This window comes from Papio anubis, chromosome 2 (assembly GCF_008728515.1).
Source record: "Papio anubis isolate 15944 chromosome 2, Panubis1.0, whole genome shotgun sequence".
Classification (NCBI taxonomy): Eukaryota; Metazoa; Chordata; class Mammalia; order Primates; family Cercopithecidae; genus Papio; species Papio anubis.
This window is the reverse complement of record NC_044977.1, coordinates 130,698,276-130,717,726: the sequence shown is the minus strand read 5'-3', so window position 1 is coordinate 130,717,726 and position 19,451 is coordinate 130,698,276. Positions and strand designations below refer to the sequence as shown.

General features: G+C 40.3%; 1 protein-coding gene and 1 long non-coding RNA gene across 10 annotated transcripts in view; one reads left to right on the top strand and one right to left on the bottom strand.

Moving 5' to 3' along the window:
* PPM1L (protein phosphatase, Mg2+/Mn2+ dependent 1L) overlaps positions 1-5,327 on the top strand; it is a 301,919-nt gene extending 296,592 nt beyond the window's left edge. For all 9 annotated transcript variants that reach the window (XM_017955741.3, XM_021934710.2, XM_017955743.3 and 6 more), the window contains 2 exons: positions 876-1,037; positions 4,294-5,327. In XM_017955741.3, the coding sequence (XP_017811230.1) occupies positions 876-1,037; positions 4,294-4,640 (509 nt within the window). In that variant the 3' untranslated portion in view covers positions 4,641-5,327. The remainder of the gene's footprint in view (positions 1-875; positions 1,038-4,293) is intronic.
* A 3,970-nt stretch (positions 5,328-9,297) lies between these two features.
* Positions 9,298-19,158, bottom strand: LOC103882225. The gene is made up of 3 exons (XR_643981.4): positions 18,742-19,158; positions 16,321-16,482; positions 9,298-15,997 (listed from the first exon to the last, which is right to left on the bottom strand). It is a non-coding gene; the product is annotated as an uncharacterized LOC103882225 (long non-coding RNA).
* Positions 19,159-19,451: the final 293 nt, after the last annotated feature.

Genomic DNA, 19,451 nt, shown 5'->3' with positions numbered 1-19,451 from the left:
GGATTGTGCATTTCAGCAGATATTTGCATATTGAGTGACACTGTCAAAAAGGAAGAGGTGAACAGAAAGGAACTGGACAGGGCAGGCTCCAACTAGACCAGACTGTTCAACTCTATTTGCTTTTATCCATTCCCATTTCAAAAAGAATTTCAGGAGAGCTTGTCCTTTGTGTCTTGTGTGGGCTTCAGGCAAGCACATCTTCAATCTTGCTTCCTTCTGACTCAGACCACCCTCTCCCTAGGCCTCAGTTCTGTCATCACCAGAGCTTTTTCTGCTTCTGTCTTTATGGTCTGCCTCCATCACACCCTGGAGCTGACCTGTTTCTGGCCACCAGTCTTTGCTGTCAGACTTTGAATAGGCAAGCTCATCCTGCCCCGACATCACAACTTCCTCATGCTCCACAGGATTCAGCTGTTGGCATTTCTAGGCCCTCCTAGAAATGAGGAGCCCACCACACCGCCCCCATCCTTCCCACTTCCAACTGGGACTTCACAGAAACTCAGCACCAAGCAGAAGCCTAAAGTGTGTATCAGTTGACTGAAACTTCAAACTGATTTTGTTTCTCTCCTAATCCTTTTAAATGTGATATGTGTTTAAGAGTAGCAGAGACAAAGTGATTTAGGAAAATTATAATGTTATCCTAGCCTATTTTAGTGACACTCTAATATGGTTAAGAAAATTGACTGTCAGATTTGATCATTGTTGTCGAAGCGAACAGCCGTCATTTTCAGAGTGGCTGGAGTCAAATTCTCACCCAGCAATTTCTTCTCACCCAGAAGCAATTTTAATGACTGAAGAATCCAGTTACCACAAGAAGCAATGGAACCTGAATGCATTGCTGACCTCCCGCATTGTCTCTCTCTTCTGTTTTTAAGGCACAACGTGTTTGATTGCTCTGCTATCAGATAAAGACCTCACTGTGGCCAACGTGGGTGATTCGCGCGGGGTCCTGTGTGACAAAGATGGGAACGCTATTCCTTTGTCTCATGATCACAAGCCTTACCAGTTGAAGGAAAGAAAGAGGATAAAGAGAGCAGGTAAGCTTGTGAACACCTCCAAGAAATGTCTACTGTCTTGCTGGTGAACAAGGCGGCTTGCTCGGGAAGCTCCTGGATAAAATGTTCAGTTACCCGGTATTAGAGAGGCTGCTACTGTGGTAACTGAGATTATACAGAGGCTGCTACTGAGGTAACTGAGATTAACTTTGTATCGTTGCCTATCAAATAAATGGCCACTAAATCTGTCCTTCATAGCCAAAGATTCCAAAAGAACTAAAAAGCCCATTTCCAGTTTAAAGGCTAATAAGATCTTTGGGCCCCTGGTCCTCACTTTTCTCTAGCCTGTTGCTATATGCTGCTTCCCTCGGAGCCACACCAAATTACTAATCATTCCTCAAAAGACCTTGTTTCCAATACCTCTGTGCCTTTGCAAGTGCTGTTCTGGGTGACAGTTACTTATCCCATAAGATTCAGTTTAAGGTGTTCTTTTGGAAGCTTTCCATGTCACACTGTGGCAAGGGCCTTCCAAGTCTGGGGTGGATGCCCCTCTGCCTTTCCCCAGCATCCTATGTGGATGTCTTGGGTCACCTTTTACAATACATGGACATACCTGGCTCTCCTATCTGCCTTGCCTTCCTGACTGTCACCTCTTTGAAGACAGGAACTTGGTTTTGTTCATCTCTATACCTTGAGCATCTGGCTTACTGCCTGGTATAAGTAAATATTTCAGAGCAAGGTTAGGGGTAGAGGGGCCCCTTATTCATTCATTCATTCATTTATTCAATATTCTAGGAGCTGGGGATAAAACAAAGCCCCATTCCCAAGCTTTCACGAAACTTATATTCTGAAATTGTCATGGGGGTGGGGAGTGGAGTAAGTAGACATTAACAAAAAAAATAGTAAAAATAAGTCATTCATATAGTGTATCACAAGGTGGTAACTGCTATGGAAAGACATGAAGCAGGTAAGGGGAATGTCAGGGAGTTGCAGTTTTAAGTAGTGTGGCCTGTGTGGGCTTTGCTAGAGTGACATTTGGACGATGACAAGGAGGATAATTATCAGTTGATTATTACATTTTCATAATTAGATTTCAGAGGATACCTTTACACCTATGGAAGGGAAGCATTCTTTTGCTTTTCAGACTGAGAGCTGCAGGATGTATGCTGTTCACGATGTGCCAGGCAGCAGGTCAGCTGTCAAAGGGGAGCAAGCGAGGTGCTCATAGACACTAGTCTGACCAGGATGGGCCCCTGCTCTCTGGGTTAATCTGCACATTGATCTCTACAGGTCAGCTTCTGCCCAGTGAATGAATTGAATGAACCTAATCAACATTTTAGTTTTCACAGTAGGGAACCATACTGTTAAGTCAAAATGTGTTGAATTTTATTACAACCTCCTGCTTCAGTGACTGCTTGAGTTGCAAAATAGTTTTTAATGAAAGCATTGGTCAGGTTTTCTGTTGATGGGATGGAACAAATGGTATTTTAGGAGCATCCATCAAGCTTAGATGACCTCCAGGCAGTAAAAGCAAAGTTTGCTGGCTTCCCACTTACAAAACACCATCTCCCTGTTAAGAGTCTGCTGTGAAATTAAGGTACAAGTTAGCCCACTCTTGCATCAACACAGGCAAGGATGTGTACACAATACACCTGAAAATGTCATCTTACCATTCAGTACTCTTTTGAAATGTCATGGCCATTTTATCCTTCCTCTTCTTCCCTGCCGTACCCACTACCCACGCCTGCACCCTACATTGATTCTTTGTAGAAGCAAATTTGGACACTGTCTCCAAGGTGGTTAATTTAACTTCTCTGTTCTTTTACATAATTTGATCAAGGGCATATTTTCTACAGGGCTTAAGAAACAGTGATTGGTTTTACCATCTTCATGTGTGTTTTCTCTGGCCTCAGCCTCTTTTCAGGACATCTTTCCCCCTCCTGCTTAGCATGACAGTAAGGTCCAGCCAGTCTGGGCCATATACATGTTGGGCTTTCTGTCGCCACTCCTTATACTGTTTCCAACAACATTAGCTGTCATTTATTGTGTGCTCACCCTGTACTGGGAGCAAAGCCTAGCACTTTATGCATACACTTTCTCTTTGCCTGTCTTAAGAGGTTGATACTATTATTCTCATTTTGTAACCAACAAACTGGAACTTCACAGAGGCTTACATACCCAAGCACACACAGCTAGTGAATGGTGAGACTACAGTTGAATCCCAGGACTGGGTTTTATGCTCTTGCCTATTAGACCACACTTCTTGGAATGTCCTCCTACGTATCCTGCCCATAGATGTTTCACCTATCACTCAAAGCCCACCTTTAATGTTCATTACTCCCTCATGATCGGAACTGGGAATCATCCCTCCCTTCTCCATCTGCCTACAGCATTTAGCAGACACTGGTCTCACCGTGAAGAATACCACTTCGTGCTTATTGTATTTATTACTTTCTGTGACTTAATTCTCCCGCCAGACTGTCTACTTTTTTAAAGAAAGGTCTGGATCTTGTATAACTTCATATCCTGCACATTGCCTTCCATGGAGTAGTAAATATCTGACAAATATGTGAATGGAGAAAAAAATAATAGATACAGTTATTAAATGTATATTATGTTCAGGGACCTTGCCAAATGACTTATGTGGAATAAGACCTTCATTTCTCAACAACCCAATAAAATAGACACTGTCTCTATTTTGCAGGCAGGGAGACTAAGGATCAGAGAAAGAGTTTCTCATCCAAAGTGAGACATAGCTAGAAGAGACAGAGCCAGGAATCACATTCAAGTAGTCTGACCTGAGCCTTTAATGACTACACTAATATGTGCTTTTTCTTAATCTTGATCCTATTTGGGGGGACAGAGCTGTTTTGAGATCTATATTGGCACACTTAAGGGTGGCCTCAGGCCAAATGATATATATGCCTGTGACCTGCCTTTCAGCATTCCTTTGCCACTCTCCTTGAATCCCTATCCTCACACTCTCTACTGTCAATCACTGAGCCACCATGGTGTTAAGTTAAAACCAATGCCCTCCCCCATATGTATCCCCTACCTTCAGTACTCTTATTGATATATTCTTGAAATCCTTCAAGATGCCAGGATGAGGGTATGAGGATCAACTGGTAGAGTATGAAACCCCAGGCCATGCAGTGGGTCCCGGGAGTGATGGGGTTAAGGGGAGTGTCCACGGCCCAGTTCACACAAAGTAGGTCACCCTGTTGCGCACACACCTAGACTATCTCGGGTATGTGAGATATCAGCTGGTCAAACTAATGGGCTCATCCTGTCTTTCTAGGTGGTTTCATCAGTTTCAATGGCTCTTGGAGGGTCCAGGGAATCCTGGCCATGTCTCGGTCCCTGGGAGATTATCCGCTGAAAAATCTCAATGTGGTCATCCCAGACCCAGACATCCTGACCTTTGACCTGGACAAGCTTCAGCCTGAGTTCATGATCTTGGCATCAGATGGCCTCTGGGATGCTTTCAGCAATGAAGAAGCAGTTCGATTCATCAAGGAGCGCTTGGATGAACCTCACTTTGGGGCCAAGAGCATAGTTTTACAGTCATTTTACAGAGGCTGCCCTGACAATATAACAGTCATGGTGGTGAAGTTCAGGAATAGCAGCAAAACAGAAGAGCAGTGAACCCTTCAGGGGTCTCAGCTGCCTTAGACTAAAGGACTTGCAACACACTGGTCTCTTTTAATTTAGTGAAAAGTGTGGGAGTTGTAATTAGGATCATCCATCCCAGACATGGAATCCCCCCTCCCTGGTGGTCTTAGGTCTATAAGCAGTGATAAACAGAGGGTGCCCTTGGCCAACATAGTTAAGAAGCTGGAAAATGATTTCTTCGTGTTTTCCCAACTCTTTCATCCAGTGTCAAAAATATATAAATAAATAGCTGTAGAGTCACGTATATGAAGTGAATAGCATATGTGCCATTTAGTCTCCCTCAAGATTCTTTTCAAGATCCTGTTCAGGGTCCTCCAGGCATCAGCTGTTGTGTCCTCTCTTTGGAACAGTGGACAGGACAGGCCACCCAGTGCTGCAGGAGCCAGGCCACTGCGTCACCTGTGAGTGGTCAGGGGCTGACGTGGCAACACCCTCTGCCAAGAGACAGAGCTGTCCTAAGAATGCTTTGTCCTTCTGAGCCCATGTTTTCTGCTCAGTAGCAGCTTGAAAGCAGATTTAGAATGGTTTATTATTTTGGCTGCTCTTGGGGACTGCGAGAAGCAGAGAGGATGGGAGACCAGTGGCAACTGCCTGCACAGCAGAAATAACCCTTTTCCCTTGCTTCCTTTATTAGTTAAATAGACTTTGTATACCACCTGACCAGCCTTTGTGCATTTATCCAAATCATGCATGACCGTTAACCTTTTGCTTAGTCCTTACCGTATGTAATAGGCAGCTGTTAAATTCACAAACAGACACCATGATTTTTCATCTTACATGACCAAGAAACCATGTTAGGGGAAATGAAAAAACCAAATCACAATACCATGATTCCTTCCATTTTCAGCAGTAGATGAAGGAAATGATACTGAATGAGTCACAGTGTTCCCTGGCAAGTAAGCTGTTTGCATCGAGAAAGGAGTGAGCTGGTGAGGTTACCACCCTGAATTGAGCTCCAGCTGCCAGTTCTTGTGTTTTTCCTTGCCCCTTTCCTAGTGATTTTCAAGTGTCTTTCAGGCAGTGTTCTGAGAAGCAGCAGCCTATAACTGTATGTGTGCTCCTTGAAGCCAGCTACAGAGTTCCCAGCTACTGCAGCTTGGAATTTGGTGGGAAACTACTGGAATAAGCTTCTCTTTGACAATGGAAAGGCAGCAGCCTTTAACATTTAGTTGCAAATCTCCATCCACATCAGGTTGCTTTCCCCAGGCAAACACAAACTGCACCCTGTGGCCTGCAGCCCTGCAGGGGAGGCAGCAAACAGACCGGCAGTGGCAACACAGCAAGTCGGGAATTCCAGCATGAACCCATATTGAGAAGTGGGCCAGAATTATTTAGGGGCCTGGCTTGCTGCTCTCCATTTCCTGTATCACTAATGTATCGTTTTTCCAACCTTGGTATTTTATAAGTTTATTTAGAGAAAATGCTGGGTCACTCTCTGTGCCTAAGGTGACTCAAACAGCCAAACGGAACTTTTGCTGCCTCCCACCCCTCTGTATCCACCTGGTGGTGTTCTTTCCCTGTGGGCATTTGTGGTTATAGCTTCCCATAGGCCACATTCACCGGACACCTCCTCCCCGTGGAGCCCTGCCCTCTCCCCTCCTGCTGCTGTAGAGCTTTCCCAAAGCCGTGTCCAGGAAAGAGCTCAAGAGAGTGAAGAAATTGCCTTGTGGATATGGAGGGCTGCAATCTATCTTGATTTCTCCAAGCCCTTACCTTTCTTTGACTGCACTGAGAATTGCTAATGACTTCCCATGAGATTTGCTTACTTTTGTATACTGTATTTTCCAGCATTACAGTTAGAACCTTGGTTATTATTTTTTAGCCATAGAATCAGTACAAAATATCTGCCACCATTTCAGATTTAAGCATTTGCCTCTGGAGAGACACTGAATATGTGGATGTGTGTATTAATATTTGGGGTGAGGGGACAGGAAAGGGAATGTGGAAAACAAATGCTGGCTGTGAGCAGTGCTGATACGGCCAGGCCAGGCGACTGGGTTTGCTTGGGGATTCAGGACGTTCTGACGCCTGAGTGTTGCCCCCACCCACCATCAAACTGAAATCAGCACCAATGGTGTCAGCACTTTACAGCCCATAGCCAACTTTCTTTCTTTATTTTTAACATAGCACAAAAATGTATAATAGCAAGGAAAAGACATTTTTAAATTCCACAGTTATTTTTATTGTCTAAAATGAAAGCAGCAGTGTTTTGATAAAGATGAAAAAGAAAAGCTACTAAATTAGTAAATCAGTGGTTACGTGCCCTGCAGAATTTCTTAACAGATGGTGCTGAGTGCACAAGTTACATAACTTTTATCTCTAATTGAGGTTCACAAGGCGTCTTCTAAATTTTGCTTTGTGCAATTAATTCATTTCTAATGTTAACTGAGTAGAGTGTATATATCCTACTCCCATTACTGCCTCTTTCCCCCCTACTATGGCTTGTAGATTTTAAAAGATAGAAGTTCTAGGCAAAACCGTAGCAGTTTCATTAATAGTTAGGATAGTTATATCTAAAATCAGAGTATTTTGTTCTCTTCCTTCTGGACCTCTCTCTCCCTAGCCCTTTTCGAGCTGTTGGGGATTTGCAGACATCACTCCTGGGGTGCCCTGTAGCACACTGGCTGCTCCCCGGGACCCGGGAATGCTGAATCTAGCCATTAGGGAAATTGATTTGAGATGCCTGCATGTGAAGCTTCCCTAAGCAGCACTGCCAAAGCTTTGGAATTGTCACCCAAGGCTTCCTAGATTCCCTTGCTAGCTCGAGTTCGAATTGCCAATAGTCCCCCATGGTGCCAAATTTTGGGATGCTTTTACAGTCTTTTAGAAATGAAGATGGGAATGGCCATGTGCTTATGAGACCCCAGCAGGGTGCCAGGCCCAGGTCTCCATTAATGATTAATGCAGTGCTCTGCTGCTGCTCCACTGGCAATTTGTACTCTTAACATAGGTTGGGGGAGGGACAGCTAGGGAAATTTTTTACAAAATTAATTGTATTTACAATTCTTTCATCATAGGAATAAACAATACTTATATAGAAAGCTCCAAAGCTGTTCCCAAGATCTGCATTTATTTTATATGACCAACTTGCCCCAAGGCAATTAACTCTGAATTGCTCTTCTAATGTGACATATCTGTGTACATATGTACATATTAGTGGTAACCAGTGGCTGCATTTTATTCCTTGCTGTGGATTGAGGTATTGGCTTCTTGAATCTTGTATATGTCATAAGAGTATTACACAGAGAGTGTTATAGTGAAGGATGCAAGCTGGATAATTTAAAACAGGCCTTATTTCATACAAGTGTAATTATTACATCATTTTGGGTAAATGGCAAAGAGGACTGCATGAGAATCATAGCATCATCATTTCAATTTAATCTGAAGTGATTCTAGGAAATTGATTCCACTGTTGGATTCTAGGAAATTGATTCCGTTGTTTCCTTTGAGTTTAATTTCCTTTGTGTTTAATTTGACCACAGAAACTTTTTTGAGTAGCACCTAGTAACACTGCAAGGAACTTGTGTATCAAGGTGTATCTTGATTTTCCTGATTTTTTTGTACTCTAAGTTGTTGCCAGATCTCTCTTGCAACTGTGTCAATGAAAGGTCTGTGTTTAGAAAAGGCAGCATATCATTGTATATCAGAAAGTATAGGAATATATACTTTGTATAAAACTTTTCCAATCATTTCAGACATTCTTTTTTCCTCCTTTTGACCCACCAATAGTGTGTTCCAAAGAATACATAGTTCCCCAAAGATTGCTCTTCTAACATATCAGGGTTCCAGGATTCAACATACAGTTCTGGAGAAACGACATGACCATCTTAGAAAGTTATAACATGAACATATCTAAGTGCCTCTAGATTTAAATGTCCCGCAGGGGAGAGAAAAACACAACAAATATCTGCTGTCAGTTAGCCCAGTGTTTACCAAAGTGTGTTCCAAAGAATACAAGTTCCAAAGATGCTCTTCTAAATATAGGGTTCCAGGATCAAATAAGTTTGGAAAACACATACCATCTTAGAAAGTTATAACATGAACATATCTAAGGCTCTAATTTAAATGTCCCGCAGGGGAGAGAAAAACACAACAAATATCTGCTGTCAGTTAGCCCAGTGTTTTCCAGATTAATTTGACCACAGAAACTTTTTTGAGTACCACCTAGTAACATTGCAAGGAACTGGTGTTCTAAAGAACACTCTTTGGGGAATTCTGGTATATTGAAATATTGCTGTGGTTTCATTCATGCTAACTCTTAGTAGTAGCAGTACAATTTGCAACTTAGAAGCACGAGCCTTTCATATATGAAGCTGACTTGTTAATAAAAGCAGTGTTAAGAAGTAGTATGACTTACTATGACCAACAGCAGCCTCATATTGATAGCAGAACAATCCTACTGAAAGCTCTAAACATCATCCCCTTTTTTTTTTTTTTTTTTTTTTTGAGACAGTCTTGCTCTGTCGCCCAGGCTAGAGTGCAGTGGTGCAATCTCTGCTCACTGCAAGCTCCGCCTCCCAGGTTCACGCCATTCTCCTGCCTCAGCCTCAGCCTCCCGAGCAGCAGGCGCCCACCACTATGATCGGCTAATTTTTTGTATTTTTAGTAGAGATGGGGTTTCACCGTGTTACCCAGGATGGTCTCAATCTCCTGACCTCGTGATCCGCCCACCTCAGCCTCCCAAAGTGCTGGGATTACAGGCGTGAGCCACCGCGCCCGGCCATCCCTTTCTTTTATATGAATAATGAGCAAGAGCCCTGCCATAGCTAGATATGTCTCAAATTCATTCCAAGATCTTTCCATTGCTTTTTTGCAGTTACCTTTGCTTTTCAGGTTGAATCAAAATGAATATTGTTATATTTCATTACTATGTGATATTTAAAAATATACAGAAAATCACAGAAAAGGAAAAACACAAATTTGATTTTAATTCACTTTTGAAATTTTAATGATTTTTAAAACTAATGCTCTGTTACATAATAATTGAAATGTAAACTATAAACACTTAACTTACTTTCTTTCCTTTATTGTCCTCTGGGTTCAGTGAAATAATTTGAAATCAATTAGAGCTCATACCTTCTAAAACTCCTGTCCCGTATCATCCCACCTTTCATGTTTTATGTACATAGTTAAGTTTGGCAAGTTATCTCTTGCCTAAAATGTGAGGCCTTCCTGTAGTTTCATAGTAGTTACTCTTGGCTGCAGAAATAGGTTTGGGAAGCTATGAGAGATTACCCCAAAGTAATGGATGAAACAAATCTAGTCGAAAACATGGTATGGAGTGAATTAAGGCAAAAGTCATTAACTTAAAATTACATCCAATATTTAGGAATAGCTCACCCTCTGCACATTATCCAAAATAGTTTAAAAAGCTAAAAGTAAGATCTCTTAGGCTAGGTGGTGGATTGCAAAGGGCAAGGGGCAGTTGATACCATGAGGCTTCCATTAGATGCATTTCTAAACATTTTTAGTAACATGTAAATTTGTTTGCTGATCCTTAGTAATGTTAATGCTTTGTCTATTTGTTATTTTTATCACTGTTGAACAGCAAACTATTGAGGCTGGGGTTGATTATTGATAATTTTTATGTGATTAGTAATAACCATAGCATCATATGTACAATTGCTTTAATAAATCCAAGTTAAGGACTTTGAGGACAGCATGTAGTAACTATTCATTTTAACAAATCTTCACAGATAGTTTCACCGTTCAAAGCTCCACTGAAAAGCAAGCATGCAGCAAAGGTATAGATTGTATTTAGAGATATGGTTTCATTTATTCTTGAAGTCCTATAATCTTTCATTATTTAAACACAAAATCCCACGTAACATTTGCCAAATCCAAGTTAATCTCAAAAACCTCTGAGGACATTGAGCACAAGCAGATTAATGTGAAGGCACTGGTGGCAGATTGTGGTGGAGAGAGGGTTGAGTGACCCAGAGCAAAACCTGCCTGGGTTACTCACTGCCACTTCAGGAGAAGGATTGTATCAGCTCTCATTACCTTTTGTCATGAGGCAGTTCATAAGTTAAATACGAAATCATGCATTATCTCAAAATATTTCTATATTAATTAGATAATCATGCTGTAAAGTGTGTTCATGCAGAAGCAAAGATGGACATAATAGTCAAGTATCAGGGGAAAACCCCTTTAGGATACCCAGACATTAAAAATGTAAAAAGTAGCTTATAAGAAATGTGGATTATCAGATTTTTTACTATATACAGGTTGTGTTTAATAGTAATTTCTGACACCTGCACATAGATCAAGAAAAGGCAGTTGTTACCACTTTTCACCATTCAAAAAATGGGCTTCTCTCTTAAGAGTATTGGTTAATGCTTTGCTTATTTGTTAATGAAGATAGCATTTTAATTTTAAAGCTTCCTTTTGTAGAACTGATGGCACGGGCAGAATCACATTTAAGAAAAACGGTTTGGAACACTTTTTAATAAAAAAAATTGTACAATCAGTTTCCAGTGTGGTCAAAATTAGAATGTAAAGGTAAGCATTTTTAAGAAAATACAGAAGCCCAAATCAAGGGAAATATAAAAGGAAATATTTTAAATTAAGAAAAGGAGGTGTTATAGTTTATTACATCACAAATTATGCTTTCTGTACTTACGCTCTTAGTGAAGGAGGTAACATTGAAGTGATAACAAATAACATTCTCAGTTATTTGTGAACTTAGTCCCTATTCCATTTATTTTTTTGCAGTCCCTATTCCATTTTTTTCTGATGAAAATGGATACACGAGGTCTCATTTATTGCTGTCCTCAACACCTTAACTGTCCTAGGTTCCGTTCACGTTCCAAATCATGGACGATAAAACTGAAGTCAGATAAACACAGTCACAGCTACAATGTGAGCGAGTTTTAATATACTGGTAATTTTGCAACTGCCACCATGAATACTAGTGAGTACTCAATTTACAACAGACAATTTCACAGAAACAAACCAGAGTGATCTGATATTCCTGCTTCTTAGTTTTCTAATCCATATAATTAAAAAAATTAATCCTGTAGAAATGATGTATTAGACATCTCTAACCCAAGAAAAAGATGTCTTTTGTATAAGTTTTAAATTCCCATTTGTCTTAGTGTATCTTAGGACAAATGGTGACTTCTTCGTTTAGTAATGAAAACATCTAAATCCTGCTGTGTGGAGAAAAGCTAGAACTATGGGACATTAAGCCACAATACTACTCTTATTGAGGCTCCCAGACTACAACTAACGGTCTTTATGTATTTATCATCTTGATTATTGTTTTACCTCAAGCATATACAGTGTGCAGAAAGTAGAATAATGAATAAAATATGACTATGGAGAAACCCATAACTTTTGCTTCCATTCTAGAAAGCAGTGTTTGTTCTTTTTAATTTATTAGATGTTCACATTGAAATATTAACATCTACAATACTGTCTTTCAGTTTACTATTCAATTACTAAAGCAAATGATTTTTATTTATAGCACTTACACAACTGCAATTCAGGTCACAGAACTGAAATCTATTTGATAACGTCTCAGCATTCTCATGGGCAGCCAGGAAAAAGAAAAAAAAGAGAGAGACACAAATAGAAATTTTAGTGGGTTCAGATAAATGATTATTCTGACAAACCTGGAAAATAGTAATTAAACAGTTCATTCCAAAACACCCCAATGTAAACTCTGCTCACATAATTTGTATAAGGAAAATGTATGAGTTTTTTTCTTAAAAATAGAAGCATCATTGCATTTATAACAGATTGATCAGTCTTATGAACACATTACATTGGGGAAGTCACTATTATTGCTGTAAGTGTGCTTGCATATTTTATTCTTTCCTTTTTTAATTTCTTTGTGTGTCTGAGCATCTACTACTTGCTAGGCAGTGACTGTGTCTGAGTGAATGTATCCATTGGTGAGCACTCAGGCGCCATCACTGCCCTCTTGGGGCTTACATCCTAGTGGGGGCCTCAGAGATATTATAACACTCAATATTGACCCAATGGGATGAAAACTGTTATCTTCATGATTTCTTCCACTGGTCATAGATTTGTTCGGACAGGGCAGAATTAGAATAATTATTTCTCACGTATAAAAGCAAGTGATATGAGATTGGGAATTTCTTGCCCACACTAAAGCAAACTGCAGAAGACAATTACTCCGTTTTACTAGCTCACCTCGTTTCCCAAGGATGGGGTGGGAAGTGAGACATGGAGCCTCTGGGGACAAGGATGGGGGGTACGAGTGTCCCAGTGGAGGGTGCCACTGGAAGCCTCCACCCAAGTGGGCCAGCAGCTGTGCAAGGGCACAGCAGTAGGCTGGTGAAAGCCAGGTTGTCTCTCTCTCAGGATCTTTCTGGGGGAAGAAAAGGATTATAGAAAGGAGAAAAAGGAGGAGCAAGAACATCTCTCCATGGCCTATTTTTATTTTTGTTCCCAAGAGACTATATAGTGTAATAACCTTATGCTCCCAAAGAGAGCCCTGAACTGAGAGTATCTTCAGTGTTCCTGAGTATATAAATCAGTCAATCTGTTATATAGAAAGTTAACATTTCAGGAGCACAATTATTTCCCGATTTCAAATATGAACAGATTAAATGTCAGATTTTTTTAAATCATAAATTTGGTATCCATAGTTACTTTACACATTCCAGAGTCTAAGCATGGAATTTAAGTTTTGTTTTTTGAACAAAAATAGCAACATCTGTTTTCTGTATGGCAAAGAAAAACTAAATCCCAGACTTTTATTTTTAACCACAGAAACCATCACTTCTTTCTAAATTATCTGCTTGCCTGCTCATTTCCCCTAAACATCTCCTTCTGTTTATGCCAATGGCTTTTTAAATCCAAACACTAGTTATTGCCAAATTGCATTAGAATCCTATTGAATTAGAATAATTCATATACTTCATATACTGGAGAAGGAATGGTTAGAGATGGTAAAGATCTTATTGTGATCAAAAGCAGGGTTTTTGTTGTTTTTAATCATGAGCACATATAAAAGGAAATTCAAATGAAACTAAGCCAATTTCTGATTTAGTAAGATTAAAACCATAGGTGGAACTCAGTTAATAGGGATGGAAAGGAGGAAAGCACCAGGTGGGGAGAGAAAAGGGGGAAGGAAGAAAAACTGAGTAGTGTTTTTTTTTGGGAAAGAGTATAATGTCTCAGAAGTTCTTATCTCTTATCCTGCTGATGTTGAGACAGTGGCTTTGTATAAGCTTCTATTTATACCTATTTCAACATCATGAAAATTTTTCCATCAGCATTTTCTGGCAACTTTAAAAATCACAAGGGATTATTTGCTTATAAAAAGATACAGGATCTACAATCTATTAGGAATACTTTATTCCAGGAATCTTGGAATTGTATTTAATAAATAAATCACAGGTCAAAATGACTGTCAAATCAATCAGGCTTTCTGGTAAGTTATTTCCTGAAAACTATCCACGATAAATACAACAAACCTTGGCGAAACCTCATTACTCTTGGAAGTCTTCAGGGTTATTTTACCTACTGTTCTATATTTGTCTCTGAGAGACATTTGAAACACAGTTACAACGTCAATTTGGTGTAACATTACCTGTAGTAGAGCTCAGAGTATATGGCAGTGCACGTCACTCAAGATGCATGGCGTGTCATTTGGGTCGCTTTGATGGGTGCTGGGGTAGAATTAGCCTTGTAGAGACTAATGTGTTCACGCTATCTCTGATCCTATGTTGTTGTATAAAAATGAACAGCTAAAAATTTACCCATGATGACAGGATTAAAGCAAAAATAAACACATAAAGTTGTTAGACTTTAAACCTGAGACTGCTGGTATTCTTTTAAGTTAAACTCATTTTCCATTCTAATATCTGTTCTTGAATTTTATAATTTCTCTATGCTTCTGAGTTGGAATAGCTTGAGTTGGGGTTCTGTGTGGAAAGCAAAGAAACAATTCATGGGTAGAGGATAAGACCAAAGCATAACAGAAGCAAGAGGCAGGAGGTTTTGAGACTTTGGTGCTTTCATTTGGAATGGGAATAAGCCTGGCTCTGGTTCAAAACAAGGCAATTTATAAACATGTATACAATGTATGCAACAAAAAATGTTTATTGTAAACCTAACACAACTTTTACCCCTCTTCATAGTAACGCATCGACAAAGTTTATAGTAATTACTATCAGGTAACAAGGGTTACATTATACATAGATGATAGACTCCAGCAACACAGCACGATGCAGCTTGAGAAAAGTGTTCAGGAAAGAATATCCGTCTGCAAAGGTTTTCACAAGATGCAGGAAGAAACACTGTAAACTTTGGAGACAGAATGAAATAGAGGTAAACTCTCTCCAGGATTCTAGGCTCTGAAGAAGTGGGTAGTACTCATGGCTTGGGCCATATAGTAGTAACATGGTGACTTGCACTAACCATGCAGATGGAGTTCATGGATTAGACAATTCCAGAATTTTCTAGAAAAGGTTGGGGCCAGACATAGTGGGTCTCGCCTGTAATAACTATACTTTGGGAGGCCAAGGCAGGAGGATCACTTGAGCTCAGGAGTTTGAGACCAGCCTGGTCAACACGGTGAGACCCCAATCTCTTAAAAAGAATAAAATATTTTTTTAAAAAACAAAAGGGAAAGGAAAGGAGTTAAGCAGGCAAAACAACTGCCTACTCTACCTGCTTTCAAATTTAAGTCTGAGAAATATAAAAGTTCATGTCTACATATAAAATGCTTTTTTAAAAAAAATATCTTGTTTATATGCTAAGGTTCACTGAAGGAGAAAAAAAGGAAGTGCAAAAGTTTTTAAAGGTACATATAAAAAGGGATTCAATACAAAAGTGAAGTTACTCTCCTAATCCTACTATTCATTGAGCTATGAGATAGAGTGGACTATCACTTGATTTGTGAACACCAAATTAACCTCTACCTAGAGCTTTTCAACTGTTCTTCTCCTGAAACTGTGAAAGACTTTTTAAAATAAATTAACCACAGCAGCCTTGAGGGATGGGAGAACTGCAAGATCTGTGTCCAGAGAAAGTCATTGCAATGTGAATTTACTAGAAGTCAGAAATGTTCCACCTTTTCATTTGTGAAGAGGGCAGAGTGAATGTTGTTAACATCAGGCCCAGAACCTACTTTGTGCCAGGTTCATAAAGTAAACCTTCCCTGATGCTATTCAGTCAGTAAGCAGTAAAAGGCAAGCAAATGTGACTCTGTCCTCTCTCCTCATTCAAATGGAAAGACCTGGCTCCAGACTGTGATGGCTTCATTAGTAAGAGATGTGTAGACTTCAGGTTTGTAACCAGGATGCTGTGCCCCTTTCTGTGCTCCCAGCAGATGGGAATTCAGACTCTGCTGCCTGAAATGGAAGGCAATCACTTATTGAGGAGCAAGGAAGAGAAGGCATTTTTTATTTCCGATATCTCTAATCCATCAGTGTGGGCTGCTCACTCAGGCTGGGCTCCATTCTCCACCAAGATGCATCCCAGAGCATAGAGCTCCCACGTCACGGACAAGCTGCTTTCTGTCTGCCTCATAGGAAATTGGGTTTACCTCTTCACATCAGCCCCACTCATCACTGGCCCAAATCCTCAGGAAGGGGAAAACTGTTTCTTATGTTCCTACAGTTTGGATGTCCTCAGCTGTAACAGACCACGGCACCCACCATGGTGGTTAACTCACATATGCAAGGGCAAAAAGTCTGTGGTCACAGGGTTGGTTCAGTGGCCCAATGATGTCATCAAGAGCCAGGCTCTCCATCTCAGCCACTGCCCTGGCCTTTAAAAGGCTGTTCTCATGGGATCCACATGGTTGCTTCAGATACCATCATTGCAGACATAACACCTGGCCAAAGAAAAGGACACTTTGTCTTTATTAGAAAGCCCAGAAGCCCACCAGCAGACATCGCCTAGAGTCCCACTGGCTGGGATTGGTTCAGATGTCAAAACATGAGGAGCAAGAAAGGCTGGTAAAGAGCGGTGGCAGCCTGAGCAACATACTAAGCCCCATCTTTAGAGTTTTTGAAAAATTAGCCACGTGTGGTGGCACACGCCTGTAGTCCCAGCTACTTGGGGGGTGCCGAGGTGGGAGGATCACTTGGACCCAGAAGCCTGAGGCTGTAGTAAGCTATGATCACGCCACTGTATTCCAGCCTGAGTGACAGAGCGAGACCCTGTCTTAAACAACACAAGTGACTGAGGTGGGAGGCAGCCCCTGCCTGCACAGAAGCGGGACAGTGGGCATGCGAGGCTGGGGGCTCAGCGGCAAACACAGCATTTGGCTTGCACCCCAGCAGTCTTTGCTCGTGACATTTTGACGCCACTTTTTATCTTTACCTAAATTTGTTAATATATTTAAAACATCTGTTATAAAAATGATTTATCCTCATTGAGAATGAAATAATAAAAGGTACTTTTAAAGTAGGAAGAAATCTTTGAGAGGCATTTTCTGTTCAAATTTTGTTATATTTTCATCCTGTTTCTGTACAGTTTGTACATATGTTGCAAGAGAGGGAAAAGTGGCATTTAGAATTGTCACTGCAGCTGCTGCAACCTTTTAAGAGAATGGCAAAATTTATTTTTAGAGAAGTTGACTTCCTTTTATCTGGGAAATGCCTTGATTTTTTTGGGGGGGGGGGGGGTTGGGGGATTGAAATATAAGTAGCATTCACTTCTGCCTTGCTTCCCACATGGTCTGAAAGGAGAAAGTGGAAACAAAGAGGGCTAAGTGGAAAGGAGTTTTGGAAATTACTCATTGATAACCTCAAGCAGGGGTAAGGACCGGCATGTATGGAGGAGGGGCCAGATGTGAGGAAAGAAGGCTTGGCCCCGGGGCCACAGACAATGGGAAATTTCCCTGGTGAGAACTGTTTTAATTATCATCATTAGAAACCACCTTCAAAGTTGGTAGCATTAGGCAAAAATTTTTATGTCTTATGTTTCTGCAGGTTTACAGGGCCTAAATTGGGGTCTGTTGCAGAGTTGTCTAGTATTGTCTGAAGGCTCCGTCTCCCTTTCAGACACTGAGTGTGGCAGCTCACAGTACAATTGCACTGTTTTTCGTACCTCATTCTGCGGAAGAACACATTCCTGCATGCTGCAACACCACTTGCAGTTACTTCCTGCAAGAGAAATGTACTTCCCCACCTCAGTGACACTGGGCTTGGCAAGGGATTTGTCTCAGCCAGTGGATGTATTAATATATGCCACTGTGCTTCCACCAGCTTTTTAATTTCCTTCTGTAAGAACAGCATGTTCCAAACGGGCTGCCCCTCAGCCTGGATCCCGGAATGAAAGACACATGGAGCAGGGTTGCAGCCAACCACTGCCATGCAATGTGAGTGAAAACATTTGGTTGTCATCAAGTCTGAGATTTGGGTGTTACTGTAGCATTTGTGACCCTTAGCAAAGCTAACTAATGTGCTAAGTCACAAATTCAACACTTGCAGACAGGGAAAGCAAGTGAGGCAGAGGGTGTGTGAAACTATGGGGATGGCAGGGCTAAGGCAGATGGGGCTGAATCACCGCAAGGAAAAGCCCCAGTATTAAACGTTGTTATATGAGTTAAAATTTTTAAAGCTGCTGATTTGATTAAACACCAGGTCATGATTTTAATAACATAGCTAATATTTACTTCCTGAAAGCTTATTAAGAAATATAGTTAAAAACAAAAAAAATAATGACCCAATCTCTTAATGTTTTCCTAATCATTTAACTTTGTAGGTTCTTTTAGACACCAACCTTCAGTTCAGAAGAAACAATCTTTTGAAACTTGGCAATTATTCACATTTTACTTGTTTGGTGTTTTTTGTTTTTTGTTTTTGTCTTTTCTAAAAGTGAAAGGGAATTTTTTTGTGTGTTAAAAGTTCTCTCTAGAAATGTTTTGAGTTAGCTTCCCAAACATCGATGTACAGAAATGTGGCACTTAACAATGGAGATATGTTGTAGAGAAATATGTCAGGTGATTTTGTTGTTGTGCAAACATTACAGAGTGTACTTACACAAACCTAGATGGTATAGCCTACTATATACCTAGGCTACATGGTACAGCCTATTGCTTCTAGGCTGCCAACCTGTACAGCATGTTACTGTACTGAATACTTACTATTGGAAACGGTCACACAATGGTATTGGTGTATCTAAAATAGAAAAAGCACAGTAAAAACACCAAACAGTATAAAAGATAAAAAATAGTACATCTGCATAGGGAGGGCACTTACCACGAACAGAGCTTGCAGGAGTGGAAGTTGCTCTGTTTGAGTCACTGAGTGAGTGGTGGGTGAATGTGAAGGTCTCGAACATTACTGTGCACTACTGTAGACTTTACAAACACGGCACACTTAAAGTAGGCCACACTAAATTCATTTAAAAATGTTCTTTCTTCAGTAATTAAACTTAAATCACTGTAACTTTACAAACTTTTAAACTCTGACTCTTTTGTAATAACACTTAGCTTAAATTTAAAACACAAATATCTTGTAAAACTGCACAAAAATATTCTTTATATCCTTAGTCTATAAACTTTTTCCTATTTTAAATTTTATTTTTTTACTTTTTAAACTTTGTTAAAAACTAAGACACAAGCACACACATTAGCCTAGGCCCACAGGGTCAGGATCATCAGTATCACTGTCTTCCATCACTACATCTTGTCTCACTGGAAGGTCTTCAGGGGAAATAGCATGAAAGGAGCTGTCATCTCCTATGATAACAATGCTTTCTTCTGGAATACCTCCTGAAGGACCTGCCCAAGGCTGTATCAGAGTTAACATTTTTTTTTTTTTTAATAAGCAGGAAGAGAACACTCTAAAATAA